The 25128-nt window shown below is 33.4% G+C and overlaps 1 protein-coding gene across 4 annotated transcripts in view; it reads left to right on the top strand.

Moving 5' to 3' along the window:
• Positions 1-25128, top strand: part of COL11A1 (collagen type XI alpha 1 chain) — a 201173-nt gene that overhangs the window by 89012 nt on the left and 87033 nt on the right. For all 4 annotated transcript variants that reach the window (XM_046022249.1, XM_046022258.1, XM_046022268.1 and 1 more), the window contains 14 exons: positions 278-331; positions 1545-1598; positions 1711-1755; positions 2960-3013; positions 3718-3762; positions 4012-4065; positions 4523-4567; positions 10255-10308; positions 11730-11774; positions 11963-12016; positions 12097-12141; positions 17410-17463; positions 18995-19102; positions 21827-21880. In XM_046022249.1, coding sequence (XP_045878205.1) covers positions 278-331; positions 1545-1598; positions 1711-1755; positions 2960-3013; positions 3718-3762; positions 4012-4065; positions 4523-4567; positions 10255-10308; positions 11730-11774; positions 11963-12016; positions 12097-12141; positions 17410-17463; positions 18995-19102; positions 21827-21880 — 765 coding nt within the window. The remainder of the gene's footprint in view (positions 1-277; positions 332-1544; positions 1599-1710; positions 1756-2959; positions 3014-3717; positions 3763-4011; positions 4066-4522; positions 4568-10254; positions 10309-11729; positions 11775-11962; positions 12017-12096; positions 12142-17409; positions 17464-18994; positions 19103-21826; positions 21881-25128) is intronic.

Here is a 25128-nt window from a genome sequence, read left to right on the forward strand (position 1 = left end):
TTTGACAGATAGAGATCACAAGTAGGGAGAGAGGCAGGCAGAGAGAGAGAGAGGAGGAAGCAGGCTCCCTGCCAAGCAGAGAGCCCGATGCGGGGCTCGATCCCAGGACCCTGGGATCATGACCTGAGCGAAAGGCAGAGGCTTTAACCCACTGAGCCACCCAGGGGCCCCTAGAGTTTCTTGATATGAACAAATATTTCACATTTACATTACAGTATAGAATTAGAGTGGGAATGTGATGATGATGATGATAATGATGACGATTATGATTTTACAGGGGGATCGGGGATTTGATGGACTTCCAGGTCTGCCAGGTGACAAAGGTCACAGGGTAAGATAAACCATTCTGTTATTCTGTATACAGGGATAATACGGCAATTTTATGAAATTTTTTACAATCTACAGACTCTAAGAAATCAAAAACAGAAAATTAAATATTTGTGCATCCAGTAATTTAGTACATTATTACATCCACTACGTACTTGAAGAAAGATAAATAGAATTACACAGGCAATATCAATATAAGTTCTTCAATTATTTTTAAACATTAATCATGCAAATATAAATTCAGGTAGAATCTTTACATACATGTATATAGAAAATATTGTATTTATAGAAAGACAGTATGGAGATTTAATTTTGTCTCTAATTTTTTGCTACTCACCCTAATTTCCCTCTTATATTTCATTTGCGGAAATATTCTTAATAGAGTCCACTTCGGGCAGTCTATCATTCATATAACAATATACTGGGCACTGTATTTTATTATCCTAAGTTACATGGTGCTCATAGATAGAGGCACCACAAGCTAGTTCTTGTGATAATACGGGCTTGCAGTCCGGTGCAAGAGCTTATAATTTGCAAAAACCACCATGCTGAACAGGAATTCAGTGGATATTTTTAGTGGGAAATTCAGCAAAGAGGCAGTCTCTCAGGTAACGAAAAACTTTGGACCTTCACATTTTTCTTCTCCAGAAGTTAGGAATGAAGATAAGACAAACCTTATGTAAACTGCAGAATATTAAAAGAAAAGTAAAAAAGAAAAGAGAATGCTATGGATATCTAGCAAGATATTTAGTGTATGCCAACCCCATGTCAAGAGAAATACTCAATTTTGTTTCTTAAAAAATCCAAAATTTCTTTAGCTGTCTCTAATTTTGCTGATTTATTATGAATCTTAGAAGCATAAAAAATTTAAATTAAGTTAAAATCACCGAAGTGTATCTCTGTTTAAAACAATCCTCAGCAAAATAATTTTCTACATGACTTAGTTTGTAACAATTATCTGAAAATCATTTCAGGTATTTTTTTCCCAAACCTTTTTGTTTTGAAAATTGAAGGAACTTTTTTTTCCCCTAGCACAGTCATATATAAAGCCAGTTAATGTAAAATTATGATTAATCTCTGCAGTGTTCTGAGAAGGACAAAGAAAGTATACATTTTCCTGCCAAATTGTCTGTACATTCAGCAGGATAACTGTAGGATAGACTTCTAAACATTCTGCTTTATTTCATTTTCTAATCATATTTATATTTATTTAATAGGGTGAACGGGGTCCCCAAGGTCCTCCTGGTCCTCCTGGAGAAGATGGAATGAGGGTATATTAAACTTAATTTCTTTTAGTAAATATTTGGAATGAAAACGTAAGAGAACAAAGAGTCGATACATTATCTAATTGTTTTACCCTCCCATTTATTTTGTCAACGACAGGGAGAAGATGGAGAAATAGGACCAAGGGGTCTTCCAGGTGAAGCTGTAAGCAACTTCCTTTCTTTTAGAAATAATACTCTGTTTTGGAAGAATAGTGACTGGTGTTATAAAGTCAATAATAAACTCAGGTGACAATACAGTCTTATGTAAGCTCACCACCCAGGTAATTGTTATGGGAAAACAATTTCAAGGGAGGCGCTTAGAGCTTTGTTATAGAAAAAGTCTTAGACAATTGAAAGAAATGTGGAATAGAACATCTTTTCAGCCAAAAATCTTACCTAGTTTTTGTTGCTGTTTCTTTGTTTTATCTTATTTTTTAATATCATCAATAACTCCAGAATTTATATATTTAGGATAAATGGGTCTTATAACCACAAGAAACAAAAAATTAGCTGCCTATTATATATCAGATATAAGGATAAAATGTGCTAGATTATATTGTTTTTCCACTGAATTGTACAAATGAGGAAACTGAATTGGGAAAGTTTACCCAAAGCTAGTTAATCAAAAGACCAGACTAGAGCCAGGCCTCTTAATTTCAGTCCCAGCTTGTCACATTATAGAACCTCTCAACTTAAAGGCAAGGGAATAGGAGAGGCAATAAATTACTATACTCATTTTTCTAAGGAAGGGAAAGAAGGTGGAGCAGATGGTGGAGGGGAAAAAAGAAGAGAAGAAACTGATTAAGTTTCAAGAATAATAATTTTAAATCTCTTAGGAAAATGATTTCTATTATCTGCATATGTAGTTTGTTTAAACACCTGTTTGTTTCTTTCCCTTATAAGAATATTATCTCAAGAAGAGATTTACCTAATATAAAACAAGTAAATTAGGATTTTTCGATTTGTATAGTCTATCTGATTGAATAATAAGATTTAATAAGATTCAGTGTTGCCATTTAAATATAAAAATGATACAAAAGTGACAAAAATATTAAGCTATTTCCTATTTTTAAAATTTCCCAAGTGACTCATATGTAAATTTATAGATTCAAAGATACACAATGTATGTGCTAAAACTCCCATTCTGACTTTTGGATCAGTCAGATATGAGATATCATATCAGTCAGATATGAGAGTCAAATATGAGATATTTGTCTTATATAAGAGAGGTATTTTACACACCACAGGCAGTGTGTTAATAGAAGATGTAGAGGTATTTTTACTCTAAACATTACATTAAAATTTCTTTGGATGAAGAAATGTATTTTGAGGGCATTTCTTATGAGGACATTTTTTTTTCCTTCTAGGGTCCACGAGGTCTGCTGGGACCAAGGGGGACTCCAGGACCTACTGGGCAGCCTGTATGTATTGTTGGAAATATTCCAAAAAAATTTTTTTAAAGATTTTATTTATTTATTTATTTGACAGACAGAGATCACAAGTAGGTGGAGGAGCCAGGGGTGGGGAGGATGGGAAGCAGGCTTCCTGCTGAGCAGAGAGCCCAATGCAGAGCTCGATCCCAGGACTCTGAGATCATGACCTGAGCCAAAGGCAGAGGCTTAACACACTGAGCCACCCAGGCACCCCCAAATATTCCAAATTTTCTAGGAAAAGCTTGTTTTCAGACATTTTAAAGCTTAAGGCCACTAAAGCTTTCAGCAGACAGTTAGGTATTTATAGCTTTGTTATATTCTAAGATGCTGCCTGTTGGTTTAATTGGTTATTCTCCCCCCATACCCCTTCTTTCTCTTCTCTCCTTTTTAGTTTATCTACTTTATTGTTTCATGTTAAATTTCCGACATACAGTGGAAAATGCTGTAATGGATACCATGGGGACTTGGATAGAAGAGTATAGATCTTGCCTTTTTCCTCATCTCTAAATCCTCAAATGATTTTTAGTTACTCTAGGCTAGTGGGTGTCATAGTATTAGGTTAATATAAAAAAAAATTTCTGTTGTAGCATTTAAATTTATAAATATCCATATATATTAAATATGTAATTACTTATATAAAATATTTGCATGTATGTAAATATGCATATAAATATATTTTTTCTTTATTGAAGGGTATTGCAGGTGTAGATGGCCCCCCAGGACCAAAAGGAAACATGGTATGTAGAAACCATCTGTAAAATAACTCATTTCTGCAATCTAGGTACTAACAACCCACTTTTGTTGCTAAATCTAAAAATTTCTTAGAACAGTTTGCTAAGTCCGTTAGCTTCTGCTAGCATTAATATTTACGAGACTTTCCAGATTCTCCATAGGGAAAACTGATTTGGGGACTGTTTTTCAATTGAAAAGAAAAAAAAAGAACTATGTGAAATAACTCTATTAAAGACTCTATTTTTCTCTGGCAGGGTCCCCAAGGAGAGCCTGGGCCTCCAGGTCAGCAAGGGAATCCAGGACCTCAGGTAAGTCCAAGCCACCTCAACTCCTTTAAGATAATGTGGTAAGGTGGTTTCTTTTCATAAGAGCACGGACAGCTTCAGCATTCCTGGATAGGGCTAAAAATGTTTGCAATGTGAAAGTAGGAAGATAATTCTTTTTTCCCTTTTTGAAAAATTTGAGCAAATTTGCAGAGGCCCCTTTTTTCCAAGAATAAAATGAGTCATTCAGTGTTCATGAAATGCCAGCACGAATAGCCACACCTGCAGAAGGGTTCTGACTAGGATCGTATTACAGTCCCACTGCCAGAAGGGTAGCCTGTGTAAAATGCCTTACAGTGTTCCAAACTTTCTGGGAAATGTGGGGAATGTATATAGATTCTCAGGACTCATTTCATGGGAAATAGAAGGTTATTTTTCTATTTAAAAAATGTATTCTTAACGATGCAATTCCTGACATATGAAATAAATTCTTTTAACATAGGGTCTTCCTGGTCCACAAGGTCCAATTGGTCCTCCGGGTGAAAAAGTAAGTTACTCTGTGGTTCTGGTAATGCCTGGTCACCAATTTTGTGTTGTCAACCTTAGGCAGAAGCAAAGCCTGCCTTCTGTTTTTGATAAGATGTCAAGATGGCTCAGCACATAAGAAATTAATATGGAGTAAAACCTTGAGAGTACCATGGGAGGGGGGAAGTCATTCATACGTCTCTGAACTACAAATGATAAAATTCACATAGTTCCATTTGGATAGCTTCCAAATGTGACATTCTCAGCTATATTAATTTTAGAAATGCACTAGTATGAATGAGTGTTTTCTCTTCATTTTGGTTCTCCTTTTCTTTCTCGTTATTTAAAAAAATGTCATTGGGTTTGCCTGCGACAAAGGGTTTCTAGCAAGATCTGATTAAGGGAAAATTGTGAAGTTATCATTCTCACCATTTTTCATGTATAAATGGCAAAGGATGTTCTTGTTAATAACTCAGTGTCTAGATCAAAACAAGAATAAATCTTTAATTAAAGAGATGTCTTTCTCCCTGATTTCTTCTGCTGGATTCCTTAAGTAATAGTTCCTGTCCCCTGTAGGTACAGTACATTGTTAACTGGTTCTTTTTAATAATTTTTCCCCTTGTTCATTTATGTCTGTGAACATGTTATTTTTTTTAAATAAGCAACTTTATTGGGGTATAATTTCACATCATAAAATTTCACTCATTCTGTGTACTTGTCAATAGGTTTTTGTAAATTTACAGAATTGTGCTACAATCAAATTTTTTCCATGAATCTTTTTATTTTATTTATTTTTTATTATTTTGTTTAATTAGCCAGCATATAGTACGTCATTAGTTTTTGATGTAGTGTTCAATGATTCATTAGTCGCATAGAACTCTCAGTGCTCATATCACCACATGTGTTCTCCTCAATGCCCATCACCCAGTTACCCCAACTCTTCACTCCCCTCCCTTCTGTAACCCTCAGTCACAATCAAAATTTTAGTATATTTATACCACCTCGGAAAGAAACCTTATGTCAATTTGCACTCTCTGTTCAACCCACAGATTTAGGCAACCACTAATCTGCTTTCTGTCTCTGTAGATTTGCCTTTTCTGGACATTTAATATAAATGAAACACATGAATGAATTTAAAATACGAATTTAATCACATAAATGGATATGTGACCTTTGTGTTTGACTTCTTTCATTTTGCATAAAGTTTTCAAGGTTTACTCATGTTGTGGCATAACATCAATACTTTTGCTCCTTTTGATTGCCAAATGCATTTCGTTAATGGAATATACTACATTTTGTAGTATACAAATTAATGGAATATACTACATTTTACTTATTTAGCAGCTGATGGACTTATGAGTTGTTTACTCTTTTGAGCTGTTATGAACAGTGCTGCTATGAATATTTGCATATAGGTCTTTGTGTGGACATATTTTGATTTCTCTTGGGTAGGCACCTACAAGTGGAATTTCTGGGCTATCTGGTAAATTTAATGCTTAACATTTGAAGAAGCTTCCAGACTGTTTTCCAAGTAGTTGCGCCATTATTTCCTTCCTTTTAGCAATGTAGGAGAGTTCTAGTTTCTCCAGATCTTCATGGATATTTGCTTTCCTTCTTAATTATGGTCACTCTTCTCAGCATGAAATGGTATCCCATTGTGGCATTAATTTGCATTCCCCTAATCACTAGTGATGTAGAGCATCTTTTCATGTGCTTGTTGGCTATTTCTATATCTTCTTTGGTAAAATACCAATTCAAATACTTTGATAATATTTTAATTGAGTTACTTATTATTATGAGAGTTAACATCAACTTTAAGTGATCTTTAAGGTACTTTTTTGTGCATATTTCCTATATAGTACAGAGATCTATTGGAAAGTACCCCATGAATCAAAGATGTGCCAAAAGTGATTTCAAATTTTACTTTAGACCAGAAATTTTAACTTGGGCATCTTTTACCATACTTTAGATTAGCTCATCATGAGCTTACTGTATTCCTAATAAATTGTATTTGAGCATGTCTATTAAATTATCTACCATGCATTGGATTCCTAAGAGGAATTTGCTTTTAAGGTAAACTAGTATACCTGCATTCTCTTTGTTGAGCCAAAGGTAAAATATAGCAACTGGTTCACTGTACTTGTGGTGGGAAGAGAGCTGTCTTCAGCCCAAGCAGCTTCTTTTTCCAATCGGAATGTATCCAACTTGTGGGTTCAAAGACAGTCTCTTTTCATCAAAAAAAGAAAGGAACTCGAGAACATGAGAGAAACATGTTCTATTTATACTGCATATATATTTTTATTTTGCATCTGTATTAGTTTTGTTTTTTTTTAAGATTTTATTTATTTGTTTGACAGACAGAGATCACAAGTAGGCAGAGAGGCAGGCAGAGAAAGATAGAGGAGGAAGCAGGCTAGCCCGATGTGGGGCTCGATCCCAGGACCCTGGGATCATGACCAGAGCCGAAGGTAGAGGCTTTAACCTACTGAGCCACCCAGGCACCCCATTAGTTTTATTTTTTTATGATACACTGTATTCTATTCATTCTGGCATGAGAGTCTTATCTCCCAAATCTTGGTAAATGATGTTTCCAACTGGACTGTGGTCTAATCTGACAAATAAAATATAAATATGGTCATATGTTTTAAATTTCCCCTAACTTTCATATTTTTGTCCTAAGTTATTATAGCCTGTGCTTTTATTATATTTGTGATAAAATATTTTATAAATGTATTAATTAACTAAATTGGATAAAACAACTATATCCTTTATCCTAACATTTTGATAACATAGATATACTGAATATTTCCTATGATTTGATTGATGTCAGTATTTATATCACTCACATATTAATTGCTTTAGAGAAAACAAATAGTATTACATAACTCTATGAGTTAAGAATGAAATAACAAGACACAAAGTAAATATCAAAGGCACGGACTTTGAAGCATGGCTATGGATCTGTGTCCACTTACATTGCAGCTCTGTCACATATTAACATTGGCTAATTTACCCAAACTCTTTAGACAATGATACTTCATGAAATTGTTTGAGGCTTAAAATGGACTGTATATCCATTTAAAAAAAAAAAAAAGACTGTGTATCTACCTACCTATATACCTATAAATTGTTTAACATAGTGCATAGAAACACAAGAAATTTTCATTATTTTATTAAAATCTAAAAAATATAATATGATATTCATTCATTCAACTTAAGTCCCAGCCCTCCAGAGTAACAACAGATAGTTGAGAAAGAAGACAAAATCACGGAGCTTCCATTCTGAAAGACGTGGATTGATTTTAACTTTTTTTTCTCCAAATTTTCATTTAAATTCCAGCTAGTTAACATACAGTGCAGTATACAATACAACACCTGGTATTCACTGTGAAGAGTCAACTCCTTCATCCCCCCCTCACCTGTTTATCCCATTTGCCCACTAAGCTGCCCTCCAGTAATTATCAGTTTGTACTCCATAGTTAAGAGTGTGTTTCTCGGTTTGCCTCGCTTCCCTTTTTTCCCCCATGTTCATCTGTTTTGGTTTCTTAAATTCTACATATGAGTGAAATCACATGGTATTTGTCTTTCTCTGAGTAAATTACTTATTTCACTTAGCTTAATAATCTCTAGCTCCATCCATGTCATTGAAAGTGGAAAGATTTCATTCTTCTTTATGGCTAATATTCCACATATATATATTATATATGCATTTATGTATATGTATATGTATTTTATATATGTATATGTATGTGTGTTTGTATATATCCATATACATGCACATACATATATATGTATGTGTATACATATATATGTGTTGTATACACATATATATACACATACATAGATGTGGTGTACATATACATATATATAGGTATATATATAGAGAGAGAGAGAGATAGATAGATATACCACATTTTCTTTATCCATTCATCAATCAATGGACTCTTGGGCTCTTTCCATAATTTGGCTATTGTTCATAATGCTGCTATCAACATCAGTTTCTTACTAGCTATGTCTCCTAAAGCAAGGGAAACACAGGCAAAAATAAACTATTAGGACTTCATCAAAATTAAAAGCTTCTGTACAGTGAAAAGAAACAGTCAACAAAACTAAAAGGCAACCTACAGAATGGGAGAAGATACTTACAAATGACATATTTGATGAAATGGTAGTATCCAAAAAATCTAAAGAATTTACCAACACTCCAAAAAACTCAAAGAATCCAGTTAAGAAATGGGCAAAAGGCATGAATAGACACTTTCCCAAAGAGGATTCCAGATGGCAAAGAGACACATGAAAACATCACTCATCGTCAAGGAACTACAAATCAAAACTACAATGAGATAACACTTCACACCAGTCAGAATAGTTAACTTAATTTTTTTAATCACTTTATAGCTCAAGATTTTTAATATTTCTAGTTCCTTAAATATAGCAACAATAGAAAATCCATGTAGCATTGCTTATAGTTCATTGTCATAAAATATCCCAGTTGCTGATAAGAATAATTACTGGAATAGTTCTGCATTTGTACTTTATATCTCATTTTGAAGAAATAAGGCCACTGTCTTGAGAGCAAAAGGTAATTTATGTGACAGACAGAATATTACCATTAAATATAATGTTTTACAATGGTTATTACATGTTAGATTACTTGACTAAAACTGACTTCAAAGAGTGGTAAATTGAAACATTTAAATCCTTTAAGTGAGATGCAGTTATCTTCAGTTAGAAAATATGAATTGTTCAATTTAAAGGTTATTGTCAATTTTTTTGTTGTTCTGTTGTGATTTAAGTTACACCTCTTGTAAACTCTAGATTATCAGTCTGTATAAATATAACACCTTTCCTAAATACTCTCTAGGAATGGAAATGGATATTGTGTCCAGTACCTAGGCTTGCTTATATAGCTTTTCCCTTTTAATTGTTTCTAAATTCTAATTACTTGACCAGTAAGCAATAATTGTTTGGGTTCTGGAGACTTGATAAGTTAATTATTCTCAGCAGAATGGCTGTCTTCCTATCAAGAAAAGTTTACTTCTTGAGGTAGTCATTCTTACCATGTTCCTACTGTAGTAATGGTATGCTATAAGACATTTGAAACCATCCATGGTTAAAAAGAAACTAGAGTAAGGAGTTGAATAGTTACTTGGGGTTAATAGTTGCATATTAGGTTATGTCCCTTGACATCAAAATATTAGATTTGTTTTCCTTTGTGTCCTATGAATAAGTGTCACATTATAACGTGTTTCTTAACACATTTTAATAATTAGTTATGTTCCATCAGTGTTACTGTATCATTAGTTGAATTAGCACTTATTAATTTCTTTGATGGAAATATGCAATGTTTACTTCTTCAGTGGTATAAATCAATATACTCCTGACCTATATTGTTTTTGCTTTTATTCTCTAAGTTCTAGTTTACTATGGTAGGCAAAAACTAATTTGTAAATTTAAAAAAAGATACATTTAGGACTACAAAGCAGGTGAAAAACTAGCATGCTTTTGGCATATGTCAGATTTGGTTTTCATTTATCTCAATACAATGTTTTCTTCATATATCTAAAAGTCATTTAAATGTTTATTGCTTATAGATAAAAGCTAGAGACTTGTTAAGAATTTTATTAATATGTATATTCCTATGTAAAAGTCAGACTTTTCATTATTCTCATTTTTTAAAATAGAATATTCTCTTTCTCTATCTGAAAGGGACCACAAGGAAAACCAGGCCTTGCGGGACTTCCTGGAGCTGATGGTCCTCCTGTAAGTAATAGTTACTAGTTATTAAAATTTCTATAAATTATCTTCAAAAATAGATTTTACAGGTATTTTAGAAGTAGATTTTCTGAAGTCAGTGATTAAAAACAAATTGAACCAGTAATGAAACATTGTTCCCTCTAAAATACCATTTCATCATGTCACTTCCATATTACAAAATCTTTAAGGATCATTCAGTAGTCCTTGGATAAACTCATTCTAGTACTCTGATGCCAGAATCTCAAGATTGTCCTACTTCCTCATGAACCATCAGTTCCAGGCAAATAGATCTACTCCCTTCTCTGTCAGTATGTTCGAAATGTCTTTATTCGTATACATTTCCTATGGTCTTTTTTTTTTTTTTTCCCTCGTAGAAAGCACTTTCCCATTCTCTCTCAAAGTCCATGTTTCCTGAGGGTCCAGGAGTAATTTATCACCATTTGTAAATTTCCTTAAGCATCTTCCATGAAAATCCCCCAACCTTCAGAGATTTCTATATGGTAGAGATTATACCATATAGCAATGGTATATGGTTTGAAACATTGCTACCATATAGCAATGTTTACTGTACCCCAATGCATAATAATAAAAATGTGTAATTATATAACACCTGTAACTGATTTCCTTTAAAGATTTTATTTATTTATTTGTTTGTTTGTTTGAGAGAGAAAGACAGAGATAGTGACAGAGATACTGAGAGAGAGCACAAGCGGTAGGAGAGGGAGAAGCAGGCTCCCCACTGAGCAGGAAGCCAGACGTAGGTCTGGATCCTAGGACCCTGGGATCATGACCTGAACCAAAGGCAGACGTCCACCTGACTGAACCACCTCAGCGCCCCTGCAATTGTTATTTTTAAAAATTTGTTATTTACTCTTATATTTGTCTCCTCAAACTACTTATATTTTTAGCTGGGATCCAAAATTTTTACTGGATATAATTGTGATGGAGTTAAACTTTTTTGTTTACTGACTCTCAATAATTTTATTATTAACACTTTCAGTATTTGTGATCTTGCTATATTTTCTAATGTCCCATTCATATGCTTTAGCTGCCTTTTGAAGATGCATGTTTGATTATTTGATCAATATGCAAAATAGAAGTTATATTGAAATAAGTGCCTTTATGTAAGAACTAATTGATACTGGGGTTGAATTGTTAATGAACGTTCTGTATTGTTTCATATACTTTTTCCAAACTCTCAAATACATTATGTAATTGGTGAAACATATCCATGAAATATAACCTTGTTATGTTTCCTTCAAAATGCTACAATTTCCAATGTCATTTAAAGCCATATGCCCCGATGCAAAAGGTTCAGTATCCTTTGAAACATTAGATTAGGAAAAAAAAACAAAGGAAAAATTTCATAATGTTATAGACTACCATTAATATTGAATCTTACCAGTATTATGTTTTCCTAAATATAGGGTCATCCTGGAAAAGAAGGCCAGTCTGGAGAAAAGGGTGCTCTGGTATGTTACAAAGTATCCATGTAAATGCTCTGTCACCTTATGTCTAAGAGAAAATGCCTTACTTTGGTCATCTCTACCAACAGTAGAAAAATGCCATATTCTTGTAGATTATTTGGTAAAATTATAGTGTGTAAATGAGTAGCACTTTCAATGTATTATATATTTAAATAACAATGGGTCTTTTTTAGGGTCCTCCTGGCCCACAGGGTCCTATTGGCTACCCTGGTCCCCGGGGAGTAAAGGTAAATGTTATTCTTTTTCACACCACTTAATTTGAATGTAAAATATTATAATCATTTAAGTTTTCTAATTTATTCCATAGGGAGCAGATGGTGTCAGAGGTCTCAAAGGCTCTAAAGGTGAAAAGGTAAAATATAATTTATTTAGGTGATTTTAATTGCCATATATCTATTAGCCCAAAAATTTAAATTTATTCAACAGATATTTCATTTCCCAATATATTAAATAATTACTTGATACCAGACAATGCGAGCCTGATTTGTCCTGTGTATCCTGGAAACTTTTTTGAAAAAAGATTATACCTTGGGGTGAGGACTAAATTATAGAACAGAAGCAAAGATATGTCATAAACAGAATTAATCTTGTATCCTTTTTTTCTTACATTGTTTGTCTTTTATAAAGCATAGAGTTGTTTTATGAATAAATTAATTACAGGATTTGCACAATATCCAGTTGTATGCATAGCAGAGGAATGTTTATTCCTTTCTTTGTTTGCTAAAGTCCTCCAAATTCTTAGGCTGGAATGCAGTACTAAAGTTAGAAGTACCCTAAGTCAATTGGAGGAAGAGGAAGTCTTTATGCATTATACTGTATGCAAAGCAAAAGTATTAGTGGGAAGGAAATAAACATTAAAACTAGGCAGAAGTGGATAAAAGAATGTGGGATTTTTTTTTATAGAGCATTTGTAGTTTGCCTGTGTTTGACGGAAAGAGAGAGAGAGAGACAGTGAGAGAGGGAATACAAGCAGGGGGAGTGGTACAGGGAGAAGCAGGCTTCCCCCTGAGCAGGGAGCTGGAAGTGGGACTCAATCCCAGGGTCCTGGGATCATGACCTGAGCCAAAGGCAGACGCTTAACGACCGAGCCACCCAGGTACCCCTGTAGTTTGTCTTTGGACAAAGAAACCGAAATAGAGATTTTGTTTTTTACATAGATGCTTAATGTCAGTGTAGATCCCTCAAATCCTTCAGTGATTATGTTAAAATAAAATGGCATTACTCACAGTCAGTATTGTTAATGCTTACTACAATATTACATTTAAAAGTTAGAGTTTAAAATAAAATATTTGTAGCTTTGTTGAAAAATTATGGAATATAAATTTGGTTTTAAGGATAACTTTATTCCCATAGGCATAATGTTACAAACACAGACACACACACACACACGCACGCACACACAAAGCACCTTGTGTGGATTTGACATCAATAAGGAATGGATAACAAGAAAGGATGGACTTCTATCCATTATAATTTATTTTTCTGAAAAAATAAAAAGTAAATGACACATTGTCAAGTTATGCAGTTATATTCAGTTCTATTGTATGAAAAATATCATGTGTTTGAAATGAACTCAGCTACTTTAATGGGAATCCCAATTCATTCTTACCATCACAGATGAGCTTGAGGATATAATGTCTTGCTGAGCACAATGACTGATCAAACAGGGTTGAACTTGTAATTATTTACAGGTGGCGTGTGCACACATATATGTATTATCTCTGGAATTTTTCTTGATTTTTAAAAAATATTTTATTTATTTATTTGAGAGAGAGAGAAACAGATAGTGAAAGAAAGCAGGAATTGGAAGGAGAGGGAGAAGCAGGCTCCTCGCCAATCAGGAAACCCTACTCAGGGATCAATCCCACGACCCCAAATTGTGACCTGAGCCGAAGGCAGACGTTTAACGGATTGAGTCACCCAGGCGCCCCTGGAATTTTTCTTGATAAGACATTTAAGTAATGGGGCGCCTGGGTGACTCAGTAGGTTAAAGCCTCTGCCTTCGGCTCAGGTCATGATCTCAGGGTTCTGGGATCGAGCCCCGCATCGGGCTCTCTGCTCCGTGGGGAGCCTGCTTCCTCCTCTCTCTGCCTGCCTCTCTGCCTAGTAGTGATTTCTCTCTGTCAAATAAATTAAAAAAAAAAAAAGGACATTTAAGTACTAATTCAAATTTGTCTCTGGAATAAGTGTCTTCCATTTTTTCCACTTTTTTTTAGGAAAGCCAGTATTTAAAGGAAAGGTGTTTAATTGGGATGGGAAAGTTGTGAGCTTGCTGGAAAAAGGGGTAGTGGCAAAATGACAGAGGTAAATAAAATTACCGATGATGAGATGAAGAGAAACAGCCAGGAAAAAGAAAAGGTATACTGCTTATGTGTAGAAAAACAACTCGAGATTATTGGTTCTTTTGAATGGTGTATAATATCAAAAGCAACAAGTAGATGTAGAGAAAAAGAATTAAAATTTTAAATTGAGAATGAAATTCTGAATGATATTTCTCATACTAACTGGACTGGTAAGCTGAGGCACATTGTCTCGTTTCTCTGGGTCTTATTTTAAATTGGTAAAATGAGACCTTTTTCCTAAAAAAAAAATCGCTCAGGTATTCTTCAGTTATACCTTTTATTTTATCCTTTATTTTATTTACATTGTTATTTTATCTAATCTAGTTTAGAGAAATTTTATATAAAATTAGAGAAATTTTATATAAAAGTTAGTGGAAACTTTTTCCTAAGGATGAGTTCTCCCTATTTTCAGACTCTGAAGAATCATTAAATCTTTATGAATTTTAATACCTATTGTTTATTTTGTCTCCTGATCACATATTATAATGGACTATCTTCAAAGAGATAAGGAAGTTGAATTTTTTTTTTACACATAACAACATTAATTGTTAACTAAAGGTGAAATAGTAAGTACCCTAACTAGGATTAAATTCTCCGTTGTTCAGATAGATGTGTTCCTTAGAACTTAAGCAACATGATCCAATGAACCAAATGGCATAGATGAATTCCTCTTTTACGCATATTCTAAAACTGGTTCCTTTTTTCTTTTCTGAAGATTAATTTAGACCTAATAGTCCTAATAGTTTTAGTACTGGAAAACTTAATAACTTGATAGTGTCACTTGTTTTTTAAAAACACCATTTGTTGGAAGGATATACCTAATATTTACCTAATATTTAAGTCATCTAATTTATTTCTTACTTGCTTCTGTACTTTATTTTCTAATTGTGAATGTATTGAAAACAAAAGTGTCACAGAAATAGCATCTAATCCACTATATTCTCTCCTGAAACAAAAATTTCTGCCTGGAAAAATCCCAAAAACTGTTATTGATTTTTTGACTTAGATTGCAGTGTTCTTTAAACTAAATTTGGCAACTGTGTAATTACCTTTCTCTCTAGGGAGAAGGTAATGAAGACAATGGTCAATAGGAAGTTAAATGGTCATTTTCAGCTTTTAAGTCTCTATTATTTCCCAGTTGCATTCAATACAGAGACAATCCTACATACATGGCTACTTATAGCCAGAATGTTGAAAATCTCATTCCTTAAAGGAAATTTCTAGACCTGTTAGAATTTTTAAGTTTAGGCAAAATACCAGATTGAATCCCTTTTCTAGGTTTAGATCTCATATATTCATAATTATCTGACATTTTATGGACCTTAACATACCTTGCTAAACACACACTAAGGTGTGTTCATTTACTAAATGTCCATTTAGTTAATGTTTATTAAATATCATGATTATAAAGGATCAAAAATGTACTAGGCACTGGAGGTGTAGAGGCTAATTAGACAGAAATCTTTATTTCTACCATTTAGTAAAAGAAAGAACTATGATCTATTAAGTGCAGAATGGCATGTTGTTAAAATAGTAAATGCTCAGAGGGAGCCCATAGGATGGAAGGATTAATTTTAGGGTGGGAGTTGGGTAGAGATTGAAGTCATGAGAAATTTCATAGCAGAATTATGAACTGAGTCTTGAAAGAAGAGTAAATGTAAAGAGAGGTAGACAGAGGAGATAAAAGATTTGGAGGTGTGTATATGATAATGACCACCAATGCAAGAATTACAAATGGAGGAGTCCATTAAATGTCTCCCTTTCAGCACATGCCGTGATCTCACGATCCTGGGATCCAGCCCTGTGTGTGGCTCCCTCCTCAGTGAGGAGTCTGCTTCTGTCTCTATCCCCTTCTCTTAAATAAATAAATAAAATCTAAAAAAAAAAAAAAAAAGAATTACAAATGGAAATATAGGTAATTCAGTTTTTTCTAGTACTCAATGTCAGGGTGTTGGGTGGGTGGGGAGGGGGGTGAAAGGGACATTCGAGACCAAAGATAAGACTGCTAAAATGAACAAACAAGGGTAGATCATGGTTAGGAGGGAGCAAGGTTGGCAGCTTATATTCATTATTAGCAGTTTGGAACCATTAAGATGCTTTAAAGTAAAAATTGATGTGATCAATTTTGTTTTTTTATAGACTTCGTTTAGCAGCAGGATGTGGAAGTAAATGTGCCAGTCTTGCTATCTCTGTTCACATACTCGACCTGACCAGTCCTTTCCCCAAACTCTACAAGTCACATCATTTTCTAATTCCTAATTAAGATGCTAACTTCCCTGTCAAACCTTCTTCAGTTAACTTCTTGCCTCACTCCGAACACCAGAACCGCTACCACCACCACCACCACCACCATCATCATCATCATCATCATCATCATCATTTCTTTCTTCTCTGAACACCATTCTACTCCATTTGTACCAAAATTAATGCAAATGTTCTACCTTCAGTTTTTATTGTTAAAATATAAATCTCAAAATACTCCTTAGTACTCTGAACAGAGTAATGCTCAATTAATGCTATTGAAAAATTGAATGGTTATTCCTTAGCAATTTATTTTTTTATTTAATTTGCTTGAAATTAAGAGACAGCAAGTTTGTTCATAAAGCTTAGTTTTAAAAGTCTAGATTTCACTAAGAATGGCATGAAATATTGCCAGAGTCTAAATATCTGCTCTCTTTAATTAAAGAAGGCCCAATTTTCAGTATTACTGGTCTGTTGTGATAAGGAGCATTCTCGGTGTACATGTAAAAGATAACAGTTTGCTTATTCTTTCTCTGAAAAGAGATTGTAATATAGAACACAAGTTGAGTTAGAAGGCACTTATCTAAAGGACATGATACAAAATGCACGGTACAATATTCTTTGGTATGAATTAGTCAATTTAAAGGTGAAGACATTTTATTTGGTAGTCAAATGTTCTTGTACTCCAAAGTTAAAATGATAATTTTTAAATTATTTAAATATTTACTCTTCCTTTGTTCAAATGGCATAGGATATATGCTGTTACAAAGAGAATGGTTATTTTCCCCGTAAGATAAAGAAGATTTAATGGACACATTTGAGAAAAATTTCCTAGAGTAACTTAGAGCCACGTAACAATAGAAAATGAGAGGATATGGGTGATAAAGGTTAGAATAGGCAGAAGGCAGTTTCACAACATGATTCACATTTCTCAGAACAATTTTCCGTAAATTATCATTGTTCATATTTTATATAGCCATATTTTAGATTCATTCAAACAAATCATTCAACACCTGTTTTATTACTTCTATTTTTAGGGTGAAGATGGTTTTCCAGGATTCAAAGGTGACATGGGTCTTAAAGGTGATAGAGTAAGTAAGAAGAAAATTAATACCAGAACATACACTTATCTGTGTATGTGTGTGTGCTGTGTATATGTGTAATCTTATATTTAAATATAACAAACATGGGATAAATAAAGATATTCATACTATCTGAGACTTTACTTCTTTGGTTTTATATGAAAATTAAATATGTTAGTTTTGGTGGAGGCAATATAGTCTTTTAGATATTAAATTAAATTTCCATGTGTTCTGTAGCCTATACGCATGTGTGTATGTAAAGTTGAGTGGTATTGTTTATAGATTTTTTTTTCTAAATCAATGCTCATATTGCTTAAAAGGTGTAGTTTAATGGGTTTCTTCTAAATTTTGTAATGAGATGTGTTGCTTGGAAACCATATATCTGCAACTTTCTTGAACTTCCATTATTAGTGATCTTGAATTTTTATTGAAAAAGTGGTATACATTTTTCCTAGTAATGAATGTCTAAAAAACAAACAAAAATCTGAGTTCCCAAAGTAAACTGAGCTGTGTTTTATTGGGAATAATTATTTTATATCTAACACAATAATACCTAATATCAAAGAAGCATACTGCAGAATATTTTTGTTTCTCTAAAAAGTATGTAACGCCTGTTTCCAGAATGGGGGTATTAACTTACACATTTCAAGGTGAAAACCAAAGTCTAAAATGGAGACATTTTTCTTGTGTTCCAAACAGTGATTTCCAAAATTGCTATTGTCAGATAGGAAAATTACTTTTTCCTCCTAACCTGCTAGGTTCTTAGGCTGGGGCCCTGTAAAATTAGATTGACAAAAGACAGATTAACAAGAGAACAACAAACAGATTTCTAGCATGTGCCTCATGCTTACACATGGGAGCACTCCATGATAATTAACGAAAAGCGGTGGTTAGAATTGGGGCTTATCTAGAATTTTAGCAAAGGATGAATACATTTTTAGAGACATGACAAGGAGTTTGTAGGACTGCAAATTGTAGGAAGGTAGATATATGGTCAAGCAATTAGATAAAGACTAATTTAATAGAGTTTATCATATAGACTCCTCTGGTGTCTAGCAGTCTCCAGTGATTAACTTTTGTCCTTTATTGTAGAGAAGGGAGGGATGACTCCTTTGCAAATTTGTATCTTGCTTTTAGCATCTTCTTTTGCTTTTGCTTCTTCTCAATTCCCTTCAACTCAAAATAATCTTCATGCCCGTGTGGCGTATTTTGGGGTTGATTATTCTGCCACCCTCCATAATCTAACTGTTATTTTTTACTTTTTTCTTGTTTTCTGCAACACAGATGTATTAAAATTACTTTACTCTGAAACATGGTAACACTGGATTTCTGTAGGTTTTCAAATGTCAGACTATATTAAATTGTTTACTTACTAATGGAAAGATTGATGAAATCAAAGATTTTCCCGCCTCTTTGTCCTAAATAAAAAGATGGGTCAAGAAATGAGGAGTTGGAAAATATGACTTTTTGATACACTATAATCTCTATTATTCAGTCTCCAATGTATTTTAAATTATAAGAATGTTCCTCTGTGTTTCAGGGAGAAGTTGGTCAAGTAGGTCCAAGAGGAGAAGATGGCCCCGAAGGACCCAAAGGTCGAGCAGGTCCAACTGGAGACCCTGGTCCTTCTGGTCAAGCAGGAGAAAAGGTCAGTGAACAACCTTAAATTCCCAGGTGCTCTTGCAGGTGATGTTTCATTGTCATTTAAAAATATTTTTAGTCATCCATGTCAGAAATCTAGAGGATTCTGACATTTCAAGCATGTCCGTATACTGTTAGGAGTATAACCATGAAATGGGTCCATTATCCTTTTTCACTCTCCCTTGTTGCCCATCCCCTCTGTTCTCCTGGCCATGTAGAATCAGCAGCAATTCAAGCTCTTCCACATTAGAGGCTAAGAATTTGAGTTTGATTAACAAAGGATCAAAAAATCAATGAAAGGTAGGCAGCTTATGGTTTTGGAAGAAGTATAATCATCTTTGCTCCTCAAGCCAAAATGTACACTTTCTTTTTTTTTTCACATAAACATGCATTTCGCAGAGCAAGTGTTTTTAAAAAATGCTGTTGTCCAAGCCCAACTTCAGAAGACTTTAATTTTAGTCTTAGGTTAACATAAACATTGCTATGTTTTAAAACATCCCCAGATAATTCTAATATTCATTGGTTTCATAGCCATTGTGCTATATGTAATATGTCAAAAAATATTTTCAACCATTACATTTATATTTACATTTAATATTACACAACATTGAAATTATGCCTTCATAGAGTATTTAGTGATGTGAACACCTTGTAAATGTAACTATGACGTTAAATTAAGAAAGAACAAGAAATGTCTATGACAACTGTTATCCTATTGCATACACTAAAGGAAAATATAAATAATAATTATTTTTTTGGTGGTGTAATTCAGATGATTTCCTTTCTTATAATATGTATATCTACTTTCCAAATTTTCTGTATTGAGCCCTCCATTATTCTATAAAATACGGAAATTCCATGCCACTTAAGAAAATTTTAATTTCCCTTCTTGCCATCGTGTCTCAGAAGAAAAATGTATGAAAAAAATATATGAAGAAAAAATTATTCACACACTGTGATTAGAAAAGTAAGAAAACATTTCCTCATGTCATTAGGACTCCTGATGTAGTGGTTCTTCTACAGTTTCACCCTCCCAACTGCCAACTGTGAACTGCTGCATAATGTTATTGTGTTTAGGCAGAGGAAGGAAAGAATGGGCAAAAATAAGGGCTTACAAGGCCTGATGACCCTTCCACTTCAAGTATTCCCGTGCCAGTAGCTGTAGATTATTCTGAACCTTCCTCTCATCCTTGCTCTACTTTATTCTGTGTAAATGATTCCCCAGTCTCTTCAGAAGCATCAGGACTTTATTCCACAGTTCTTCATTTTTAGTATTTCATCATTATTTTCCCTTTATTGAAGTTGCCTATCACCATATTGAAAATGCAAACAAATTTTCTGTCTGGATTTATTTTGAAATGTCTCTAAAGTGAATAAGACTTTATATTATAATACAGTAATTAACATAGGACACAAAGGCTTTGTGATCGTAATTAGAGAATTTCATTAACCTTGAAATCAGTGACATAAAACAGATATGATAACTTAATATATCCAAAGGGACATCATTATAAGCAAGATTCTTAGGGCTTGTTTGCATATTTTCCATCTGAAGGCTGCTTACCTATGCAGTGTTGATCTTGAATCAGACAACTCTTTACTTCAATCTCTAATAACAGGGTCATAAACTATATTCCTGTTTTCTTGCCTTGATTTATCTAGTAAAATATTTATTATTTATAAAGTTACTGTTCATCTTTTACCATTATATGTAGTTATCTGAATTTTTGTTTTTGTTCTTATTTTGTTTAAATATATATTGGAAATAATGATACTATGTGCTTACTAATGTCTAAGAGTTTGGTAAATAATATTTTATATATGAACTGTGCTTTTATAAAATCTTGAGAAAAAAAATCACAGTAAAATTCCACAAACATATTTGATTCAAGTCATTCAATTTAATTTAATTTTCTCTCTGCCTATATTTTGAAATTAATGCTTTGTTCTAGGAGCAATTTTCTTAGTATAACACTTTGAACGTCTTGGTATTTGTTACACCTCTTTGGACTTTGCTGTAATTCACCATTCGTTTTATCACTTTTAGATTGAAAGGCAATAGTGCACTGGAACAAAATTTTGGTTCATTTAAGTCCTCACCTGCACAAATTAATGCTCCACAAAAGTCATCATTATTTAGCTGTAATTTGCAACATTTGATATATCTATTAACCCAGATTTATCCAGAATTTTGAATAAAAGAAGAAACATTGCTCAAAAATTAGGTCAGAATTTCTTGTATAGTTATTTAAACTACTCAGTGAGAAATAGTTAAATAACTCATGGTTGCATGCTTTATATTTACAATGAGAAATAATTTTATCAAAAAGATTCACTTTAATTGAAATGATAAAATCTAAATGTAGTTCTAACTACATCAACTAATTTTAAATAGTTTTAAACTTAGGTGTTTTCTTTATTCCTGCTAAAGGGTTCAGAAAGAGTCCTAGAATTCTCTTTAGCTCAGGGTTCTCTGTCCCCAAAGAAGGCACAGTCACTTACACAGAAGTTAAGTGAGCAAACTTATAGAATTAGAAATACGTCCAAAGCAATTTTTCCCTATTCAAATGAGGAAATATAATGTAAGTAAAGTATGGTGAAAACTTGCAAATCTTCCTTTCTGGTATGCATATATGTGGTTCTGACTTTTAGAAAAATCACTAAACTCATAATTGGAACTTAATTCAACTTAGAATTTTTATTTGTCATTATTATTTTATTTTAACTTTAGGGGAAACTCGGTGTTCCAGGATTACCAGGATATCCAGGGAGACAAGGTCCAAAGGTAAAATAATTAGCTTGATTTTGTTCTATATTTGTAGAAATTAATCACACGTAATTACCTTTCAGTTTGTAACCTAAAGATGATAAATCCTTAAAATATAATTTCAGAAGGGAAAGACGTGGGTATGTGGGTACCTGATGTGCAGGGAGCTCAGAGAGCCTAGGTGATTATGGATTGGAGGATTTTAGCATGCAGGGTCATGAAAGGAAAGCATAGTCATTTACTTCCAAGGTGACATCCTAGTATATCTAAAAGTTATAATGGGGATGGTAGGTGATGGAGAATAGCTTTTGATTTCATTTTTAATACCCTAAGGGGTGGAATTTGCACTTGTAGCTTAAAAAAAAAAAAAAAGGAATTGCAGTACATGGTTCATCATCTTTATTTTGCCTCATTTCCACAGTATTTGTTTCCTAGGGCTACTGTAACAAATCTGTACAGACTTGGTGACTTAAAACAATGGAGATTTACTCTCTTACACTTCCTAAGACCAGAAGCCTAAAATCAAGGTGTCAGCAGGGTCCCCAGCCCCTCCAAAAGCTCTAGGGTTGAGTCTGTCTTTGCCTCTTCTAGTTTCTGGTAGCCCAGGGTGGTCCTTGGTTTGTGTCTGCATATCTGTAATCCCTACTGCCTTCACATAGCCTTTTTTTTTTCCCTCTATGTCTTTTCTTCTGTCTCTTATAAAGACACTGTCTTTATACTTAGGGACCACCTGGATAATCCAGGATGATCTCATTTCAAGATCCTTCACTTAATTTACACCTATGAAGACCTCTTTTTCCAAATAAGGCAACATTCAAGTCCCAGAGATTTGAATATTGGATATATTGATTTGGGGCCACCATTCAATCTATTACAGAACTCAAGTGCTACTTTTAACTATTTGAAATATACTGGATGGTTTTAAAAATAGGTTTACTTTGGTGTACTACTTTTCCTCAAGCTAATCCTCAAACTTTGTCAAGGCTGCACTTCATGTATTGACTAGTTAATTGAAGTGGTTAAATAAATTAATACATATATTTTGGTTATTACTGTTAAGATGGGTATATGCCCATGAGATTATCTACCTATCTATCTATCATCTATCTATTTCCTTTTATCTCTCTATTTCCTTTTCCTCTCTCTGTTTGACCTATTCATGCTTGACAGGTATAGTACATGAGGATAAATCCTATTTATATAATAATCCCCAAACATACTTATTAATAAGTTTCACATATGATCATTGGGAAACCAGAATGTCCTTCCTCTTGACAAATGTGAAGTGCATAATATTTGTGTTTGCTCGTTGTCATGTGATGACAATATATTAGGCTTGCTGTGTGTGGCTTTGTTTTATAATTTTTTCATTGGGTTTCTAGAAAACATGCATTTCCTTGTACAGTAAGAAGTAAACATATACTTGAGCTCTTCTAAAATGAGAGTCAATTCATTTGTGATTTAAGAATAACAGGAGCATCATTTAAAGGTTTTTAGCTACATTTAGAACACTGATTAGTAAGTTTTACCTTTTAAATATTGTCTCTAATACACTGCTCTGTTTCCTAGCTTCTTTCATCTCAAATGTCAAGCATTTTCAAAAGTATTATGTAAAAAAAGACATTCCCTGCAAAACCCACAACCTTAACCCATCCTTAGATTGCTTGAAGAGTTCTTGATCTAATTACCACGTTGAACTGCAGTTGTGGAGTTTTGATTTAAAAACAGAAAACTGTCATATTACTTAAATAAACATAATATTCCTTTATTTGACATTCTTATTTTCTTCTTTTTTTTTTTTAAAGATTTTATTTATTTATTTGACAGACAGAGATCACAAGTAGGCAGAGAGGCAGGCAGAGAGAGAAGGAAGTAGGCTCCCTGCCGAGCAGAGAGCCCTTCTTCTTTTTTTTTCCTAAGACAATACTCTGTTCAATATTCTTGGAGTTATTTTTATTAACAAAATGCAACAGAATAACTGGAGAGAAATGTTTCTTCCTAGAGGAATCAAACATTTTTCTCTACTCTTCAGCCAAAATGTCTGAAACCTTAGTTTTTATTTTTTTAATATAACTTTTCACTTATAATGACTTTCTTATGATCAAAAATGGTTTATGTTTCTTGGTCCCAAAACAAAAAATAATGGGGTCATCAAAGATCAAAGATAGCTTTACATTTTTTTCATATGTGGAAACTAATGAATTTTGAATAGATTTAAATCTGTATTGTACTAAAAGTGAAATTTGGTTGCTAATCTCTTTTAGGCGATTTAAGGACTATAATTAGACAATATAAGTTATTTGATAACTTTCTAGCAATATAAATCACAATGGGTATTTGAAAGTTGCACCTCTTTAAGTACTATAAAATGATAGTTACTTCAAAAAGTAAAATCTATTTTAACATAAGATTCTTTATATTTATAACAGCATTCAAATAATTTTGAAAGTTTCACAGTTGGTGGGCCAATTTCATCATTAACTTTTGACTTTCGGGCATTTGTTTGCTGTTTGTTCTTTCCAATTAAAAGCATTATAATACCTTTTCATGGAAATTGTATATTTTGGTGGTAACCCCTTATGGGAGAAAAGAGGAAGAATATGCCCACATATTATTAGCTGTTTAGTTGGTGGTTTGGGCATTTTTGTTCTTTTCCTGTAAGTTGCTTAGAGCAGAAACTATGTAAGAAAATAAATTTATTAAAAATAAAATTGATGCATAGAGCAATTTGTTTTGAGTCTCCATAAATATGATTAGTTATCTATTCTACTCAAGACAGAAATGAGTATTTGTTCTCAAATAAAATCTGATAGAGTAGCTTATTTCCATATTGGATTATAGTCGTTTGTCAAATTCTTAGAGTAGTCACACAGTAATGCTCTACCAGATCTAACTTTTTGATTCTCCGTAGAGAAAGAGCAATGGCTTTGAAAGCCCTTTAAAAAATGTAATTTTCAGGGGTAAGCCTGGGTGGCTCAGTGGGTTAAGCCTCTGCCTTCAGCTCAGGTCATGATCTCAGGGTCCTGGGATCGAGCCCCATGTCGGGCTCTCTGCTCGGCAGGGATCCTGCTTCCTCCTTTCTCTCTCTGCTTGCCTCTCTGCCTACCTGTGATCTCTCTCTGTCAAATAAATAAAATCTTTAAAAAAAATGTAATTTGCAGACATTATTTCCCCATTATGTGAACATTACATGTCCTAACAAATGTCCTCAGGTGAATCACATAGTAATCTCTATAGACATGAATTAAAATATATTGGGAAATGGG

The sequence above is a fragment of the Meles meles genome, chromosome 1, assembly GCF_922984935.1.
Source record: "Meles meles chromosome 1, mMelMel3.1 paternal haplotype, whole genome shotgun sequence".
NCBI classification, from domain to species: domain Eukaryota; kingdom Metazoa; phylum Chordata; class Mammalia; order Carnivora; family Mustelidae; genus Meles; species Meles meles.